Source organism: Aptenodytes patagonicus, chromosome 15 (assembly GCF_965638725.1).
Source record: "Aptenodytes patagonicus chromosome 15, bAptPat1.pri.cur, whole genome shotgun sequence".
Taxonomy (NCBI): domain Eukaryota; kingdom Metazoa; phylum Chordata; class Aves; order Sphenisciformes; family Spheniscidae; genus Aptenodytes; species Aptenodytes patagonicus.
In genome coordinates, this window is record NC_134963.1 from 8,130,910 (window position 1) to 8,138,177 (window position 7,268).

The window sequence follows — 7,268 nt, forward strand, 5'->3', positions numbered from 1 at the left end:
AAGCTTCCTCTTAAAGGGCAGATAGATTTGCTCATCCTTCAAATGCAAATTTGAAGGATTATCCCCCAAACTTCTCTTTCAGCATTAATGGGCTCTGGCAGGCTCCAAATAGCTGAAGGACATGATAATTTTGTGCTGCAGGAATCGCCTTGGGCTCCATTTGCTGCCGAGTGGTCTCAGAGCTGAGATGCTGTCAGTCTCTTTTTAGGGACGCTGGTTGAACTGAGTTCATCAAGCTGCTTTTGTCAATCCCGGTAAAATCAATAAACATCTGAGAGAGCCCCCACACTGAGAGAGTGGTTACTGCCTTTCCCACTGAAAACGAGCAAGAAAAGGAAGACTGTCTCTGGAAACCTCCATGTAACGCAACATCATTTGCGGAGGAAGCAGAACAGCACAGGAACAGCACAAAGCTAACCTGGATCAGGATGCTGTGCACAGACAGCATCCATGCTATGGGACAGCACGCCCCATATTATGCTCTTGCTTAAGCGCTAGCAGTGTGTTCCTTGATCATTTGGGCACAAAGGTGGCTTGTCTTCAAGCATTGTTGGAAGTCCACCAAACCAGCAGTTCCTCCAAAAGGTTTGGTTTCAAGTCACTGTTCAGGAAAGGGACCCTTGGTGCATACCCAACAGGCGCAAGAGAAATGCAAGGCTGTGAGGAACAGTATCCGAGAAGGAGAGAATACTGCGTTTGTGCTCGGAATATCAGGATGGATCTCAGAGCTGGCTCCTCTCCGAGGCTTCGCAATGGACAGCCTGTGCAGAGGCAGACATAGGCAGGCAGTAGGGCATATTTTAGGGGAGGCATATTTTGGACCTGAATTCCTCTTCCCAAATGCAGTACTTGCCTTTCTTGAACTTCATGTTTAAGAACATTTGTTCATTTTACTAAAATAACTTAAATTTTCTCCTTTTTCTTCTTAAGTTCTTGCCAACAAACCCAATCCGGTATCACAAGCAAGTTTTAGATACATTCTTTACTCCTTCACCCCAGCCACTGCTATAACAGTAAGCAGAAGCAGAAAGGACAGATGCTGGTAAAACCTCCCCCTGAAATACCCTACAGCGAGAGAAGCCACTGCAGCTGAAGAACACTGTTAATGTCTGTGCTGCACAGAAGCACGGTGTGCACCATCTGCAGAGAAGCAATCCAGGCCCATCTTCTTTAGCATTCCTCTGGGCATGTCATGCGGGAGAGCTCCAAACCCTCACAACGCAAGAGCTGTATCTACCGTACCTGCTTTTTCACTATTGTCAGCTACAAAGAAGAAAAAGTTTAAATTGCCACAACTTATTTCTGACAAACCAGGTTATATTTCCCCTGCCAGTGATGATTTGCTGTGTAAGCATCTGATAGAAAACAGTCTTGTCAACTTGCTAGACACTGAAATCTGAGGGAGTTACCTGCAATTCCCTAAAACATTCTCTTTTCCTTCAGCTTTTGTTAAACCTCTCCCTGTTCCCGGTCTCCAGCGGAGGGAGGGGAGAGACACAGCCCAGCTGTGGAGCACCAAGGTATGCTGCTTACCGACATACTCTGCTGCCTTAAGGCAAAAAAAAAAAAGCATTTTTCCAGAAAGGCCAGGGATAGGTGACAAGAACACTTCTATCAAACAGAAGACTTTTTTTACCATGCAAATAAAAAAAGCTGTGAGCACCGAGGACGGTTTGCTGCGCTCCCCGCACCACCTCCCCCCAACAGAGCCCCGCTGGTGGAAGCTCCTGGCCATCCCCAACCTCTCCACAGAGAAGGCCGCACCGGCCAGGCAGCTGCCACCTCCCGGCCCTGCACCCCCAAGCGGCCCGGCCGGGCTGGCCCTCCCCGGAGCCCTGCCCCGAGCCTGAGGAGAGCGACGGCGGCCGCGGCCCGCAGGGTCCTGCCCCGAGCCTGAGGAGAGCGACAACCGCCCGCTCCCCCCTGGGCCGCCGCCGTCGCATAGCAACCGGGGGCGGACACCTAGCCTTTAAATAGCAACTGGGCCCGCCCCTCCTCCATCTTCCCTTCTCATTTGCTGCTCTTCCTATGATTGGCGTCAGCGCTCACCAGTTCTCACCCTCCACGAGCCTCTCCCGCGCCGGGGGCGTGGTGCTACCCGGAAGACGCCACAGGAAGCCGAGGGCAGGAAGGGGGGCGGAACACAAGAGAGAAGGATCCGCTGTGAGGGCCAATAGAAAAGGAGAAGAGGTGCGATTCAGCCAATGGCAGGGCGCGGAGGGCGGGGTCTCAGAGGGCGGGGCTACTGTAGCCGGCAGCCGGCGGCTCCGGGCGGTGGCAAAGGTGATGGGGGGACCTGGGCTGGGAGGACCCCGGGGCGGGGGGGGAACCTGGGGGCGAGGGGACCCCGGGGATGCTGGTGGGGTCAGGGGGACCCCGGCTTGAGGGGAGGCTGGGGGCTGCGGCGGCCCGGGCCGTGGCGGGCCCGGCGGTGAGGAGGATGCCGCCGGCCTGAGGGGAGGCTGAGGTCGGGGGAGGGAAGGGGACTGCGGGCCGGGGCAGGGGGGAGGAACGGGGGACGCGGACAGGGAGGACCTGGGGGTGATGGGGGCCAGGCTGGGGGAAGGAGACTTGGGGAGGAAAGGTGCTGGAGGAAGAAGGGAACCGGGGGGGGGGGGTGTCTGGGGAGGGATTTCCACACCGGGAGGACGCACGGGAGCCCGGAGCCTCTGGCTTCGGGGGTCGGAGGGCTGGGAGCTGGGGCAGGGAGGAGGTGGGTGGCTGTGCCATGCGTGTGCGGGACAGAGCTCCTTCATCCCTGCAGAGCCGGCTGGCGGAGCCTGGTGCCCATGCTGCTCATGGGCATCAATGATGTCTCCTCGTGCTGCTGCTGTCGCATTTACAGCAGATCCCGTAAGGATTTGTGTTACGCTGAATACTGCACGTGCCCTGCCCTGATGTGCTTAGAGGTGGCAGGGAAAGGTGGGTGCTTGGGATAACCCCTAATAGCCGTGACAGAAACCCAGAGCACACATGCTCAAGCCCACTCGGGTGCCATGTCTCCAGCACCGCGCCTGCCCTGTGACACGGAGCTCTGGCTAAAGCTCTTTCTGTTCCCAGGTGGGAGCAGTGGGAAAGGAGATGTTCCTTGTGTCTGCGCTGGAAGCAGGATGAATCTCGTGTCTATGGCGACAGATCCCGAGTTGAAATGGATAACCCTGTGGGTCCGCATCAGGTGGGCGGCCGTGCTCATGCTCCTCCTGGGCTCGCTCGTGATGCTGCTGCTCCCGCTGGCTGCTGTGGAAGACCAGTGCCACGCAGTGCTCAAAGGACTCTCTTTCCTGAAAAGTAAACTGGGAGCAGGCTCCTCGGGGGTCACCAGATACACAGGACAAACAACCGGACTGAGCGTGACCTCCAATGGGCTGGAGCTGCTGGTGCTGAAAGGCAAAGCCTCCCCAGGTAAGCGTGTCCCCGGGCAGGTGAACAGCTGAGTTGCTGCATAATAACAACCCGCATCTGGAGATCTGCCCCCCTACCTGATGATCTCCTGTACCCCAAAATGGTAACGAACTCTCATTGCCCAACTGCAAATTAACGTCAGCTGTAAATGACCCAGAGGTCAGACATGCCATCGCCAGCCTGGCTGCCGGCAGCAGCCCGACTGCATTCCATTGCCCTGCGCTGCAGCAGGGCGACGCGCTGGTGTTCTCTCAGCACTGCTTTATCTCTCAGAAGCTTTTCCTCATGCTTTCGGTACTAGTAAGTTCTGTTAAGGTAACTGGAATATGGAGTGGTGTTTTAATACACAGTAACCTGGGATACACGGCATTAATCCTGAAATCCTGGCTGTCATAGAACAGCCTTTCTGGCAACATCATTGCCTTTATTGGCCAGAACATTAATTTGGAAAACATTCAAAGGAATCATTACAATTCCAGCACTGTATCTTTGTTCACATTAAAGCTATTATTGCTGGGAAGATGTTTGATAGTTCAGTGAAAAAACAGATAGAAGTGCTGTTAGCACCTGTGGGCTCTGCTTCTAGCAAGAGAATTGGCATCATTGCCAAGAGAACGTATTTAAGACTCCGTGTCTTCCCACGCAAAGCAGCCTGGTGGCCAAAGCGAGTTTTGCTGGGATGGCTACACGCCTGTAGCCAGCTTGAGCCGTGCTGCTCACAGATCCTGCCTCACCACGCTTCCTGCCAGGAACAGCTCTGCCGCCGCATACTCGGCCTGTAAACGTGGCATAAGCCTCTGCGCTTGTAGCCTGGCAAAGGCTGGAATACAAGTTCGCTGTTACAGTTCTTACAGACTGGCTTTATTTAATTTTTGTATCGGTGAACAGTGACGGTCTCCAGAGGTTTTCAGTAAAACTCACTACCCTGTTATCTAACTGTTATCGTTGCATTTCAGAAGTGAAGTTAGAAGCCAAAGCGGCTCTGAATCAAGCCCTCGAAATGAAGCGCCAAGGGAAGCGGGAGAAAGCCCACAAACTCTTTGTGTACGCCCTCAAAATGGACCCTGATTATGTGGATGCCCTGAATGAATTTGGTATCTTTTCTGAAGAGGAAAAAGACATTCTTCAAGCTGACTATTTGTACTCCAAAGCACTAACCATTTCTCCCTGCAACGAGAAGGCTTTGATCAATCGGGACCGGACGCTACCTTTAGTTGAAGAGATAGATCAGAGGTATTTTAGCATTATTGACAGCAAGGTTAAAAAAGTGATGGCGATCCCCAAAGGCAATTCTGCCCTGCGCCGAGTGATGGAGGAGTCCTATTATCACCACATCTACCACACGGTTGCTATTGAAGGAAACACTCTGACGCTGTCAGAAATACGACACATCATTGAGACCAGATATGCTGTTCCTGGAAAAAGCTTAGTGGAGCAGAATGAGGTGATTGGCATGCACGCAGCTTTGAAATACGTCAATACCACGCTGGTATCGCGAATAGGCTCCGTAACCATCAGTGACATCTTGGAGATACACCGGAGAGTGCTGGGCTACGCCGACCCGGTGGAGGCAGGGCGGTTCAGGACTACTCAGGTGTTTGTAGGACATCACATACCACCACATCCCCAGGATGTTGAGAAACAGATGCAGGAGTTTGTGCAGTGGATTAACTCAGAAGATGCCATGAGCTTGCACCCTGTGGAATTTGCTGCGTTAGCCCACTACAAGTTGGTTTACATCCATCCATTTGTAGATGGCAACGGGAGGACCTCGCGCCTGTTAATGAACCTCATACTAATGCAGGCAGGCTACCCACCCATCACAATCCGCAAGGAGCAACGGGCCGAGTATTATCACGTCTTGGAAGTAGCCAACGAGGGCGACGTGAGGCCTTTCATACGCTTTATTGCTAAGTGTACTGAGACAACTCTGGACATGTTGCTCATCGCCACCACAGAATACTCCGTGGGCTTACCTGAAGCAGATGGCAGCACTGCTGGATGCAAACAAACTATCCCTGTCAAGACTTGAGGGTTGTGGATGTTCAGAAGCCGATGAACGCATGGGAGAACAGAACGCCAAGCCACTCAGTATTCCTGCTGGGAAATAACTCGACAGGAGGTGTCGCTCTTTAGCATTTCATTTATTTAAAGTGTCTTACATTTGATTAAATTAATATAATTTATTTATATACATTATGCCAAGCTGAAATGTGAACTGTTGATGTTGACTGTGCACTATAACTTGCTTGTGCTACTGGAAGGAGGTGGGGAGAGGTGTCGGGGGGCTCAACAAGCTGAAGTAGAATTTAATTTCTCCTTGAAGTTAAGCTTTGAGTAGCTGCTTCAATCACAGCACTTCACCTAGTCGGTCAACTGCATTGTCTTACCTTGTCAAGGAGCTGCTAGGCAAGACGAAGTCTTAACTGAGTTGTTGCTTTTGTGTTACCTCTTCCCTGTTGTTCAAAAAAACCCCCCAAACACAACCCTTGCAGTAACAGCACTCTCCCAGCTACTGGACTGTAGTTAATCAGACTCTTTCCTGTCAGTCATACAAGTTCTACAGTACTGATAGGGAAGGAGGCTAAACTCCAGTTCAGCAAAGGCATGTCTCCCCTCCCATTTCCGTTTTCAGTAGCACTTTGCATGTTTACTTTCAGTTGCCTTTCCTAGGGTGAGTTTTGTACAACAAGTGGGAAGTATTTGGTTTAAGATTACAGATGATGTGACTGGAACAAGAGAAGAAATGCTCTCTGACTTATTTCACTGAACTGCGGGGTGCTTTTGCTATACTTCAGACAGAAGGACTACCTAGCGCTCTGAGGCCTTGCCTCAGACCCCACCTCATCAAGCAGGATCCCTGGGAAACTGCAACTGTCCTTATACATTTCAGTTCAGCATTTGCAAAGAGCTTGCTTCGGCAAAGCTGTGGGCAGAAAAGGTTATTATACATAGCCATGAGACAACCTTTATCAGTTGTGCCAATTTGGTAAGAATGTGTATAGCAAGTCTGCCAAAAACTTAAAAGTTTCTTCAATCTACACAAGAGTACTTTTCACAACTAATTACTAGGTCACTTTATTACTGTGATAAATGCGTCAAGAATCACACGAGGCCTCTTGGTGCTGCAGCGGTGGTTAGCGTAGTGCCTGGAAGCTGCTGTGCAAGTCAAAGCAGCATACCTTATCTTTGCTTTTAAGGTGAAAGCACCTGCAGCCGAACATAGAAGAATAGCTCCCTACACCCCTGCCTACCAGTTGTGTAACGGCGTAATTGATCCCAACACCTCTAAGTTCAGAAAACTTCACTGCAATCCAGTTCAGCGTGCTGTTAAGTTTAAACCCTTCGCAAAACAGCATTAAGCTGTTAAGACTGGCCCAGGCCAGTGTTAAGTTTCTTCCCTTCTAACTCTCTCTTACCTGCAAGGTAGTTAGGACACATTTTATACAAGCAGACAATAGGACAAGACGGGGAGTTATCTATATACTACAGTACCACTCCATGTGTACGTACTGATTACTGCTGACAGGGAAAGCAAACAGTAGTGAGGAATGTTGTTCTGTCCTTACAAAGCGTGCTTATTTTTGTAGTGCAAGGTGAATATAAATAAAATCTGCACTTTAGAGCTTTGGGGGGAAAAAAAAAAGTGTTATTTTAGTAACAGATTAATAAACTATTTTAATATTAAAGTCTTTGTTTGGAATAGGCTGTTCTCAAAACACTTTGCTGCTGCAGTGAACGAAGAAGTGGTCACAGCTCAGTTTGTGGAGTAGCGAGTTACTTGGCACACATCCTGGCTCCCTCAGCTGCGTACAACTGTACTGCAGCGTGGGGCGTTAGAGGGCTCTGAAGCGGCAAGTCCAACC

General features: G+C 50.9%; 1 protein-coding gene across 2 annotated transcripts; it reads left to right on the forward strand.

Annotated features, from left to right (window-relative positions):
- Nucleotides 1-2,204: 2,204 nt before the first annotated feature.
- Nucleotides 2,205-7,091, forward strand: FICD (FIC domain protein adenylyltransferase). Of its 2 annotated transcripts, XM_076352509.1 has the most exons (4): nucleotides 2,264-2,283; nucleotides 2,765-2,922; nucleotides 3,061-3,402; nucleotides 4,359-7,091. In XM_076352509.1, exons 2-4 carry the CDS (start codon nucleotides 2,790-2,792, stop codon nucleotides 5,432-5,434), a joined length of 1,551 nt encoding a protein of 516 aa, XP_076208624.1. In that variant the 5' UTR covers nucleotides 2,264-2,283; nucleotides 2,765-2,789; the 3' UTR covers nucleotides 5,435-7,091. The 2 variants fall into 2 exon arrangements, with proteins under 2 accessions (XP_076208625.1, XP_076208624.1); XM_076352510.1 differs by lacking the exon at nucleotides 2,765-2,922 and having other exon boundaries at nucleotides 2,205-2,283.
- Nucleotides 7,092-7,268: the final 177 nt, after the last annotated feature.

Excerpts from the sequence above, each read along its gene's own strand:
- FICD (XM_076352509.1), top strand. The coding sequence starts at position 2,790 with ATGCTGCTCATGGGCATCAATGATGTCTCCTCGTGCTGCTGCTGTCGC. Across the intron at positions 2,923-3,060 it reads CTTAGAGGTGGCAGGGAAAG|GTGGGAGCAGTGGGAAAGGA; the intron begins GTGGGTGCTTGG and ends TTCTGTTCCCAG. Across the intron at positions 3,403-4,358 it reads GAAAGGCAAAGCCTCCCCAG|AAGTGAAGTTAGAAGCCAAA; the intron begins GTAAGCGTGTCC and ends GTTGCATTTCAG.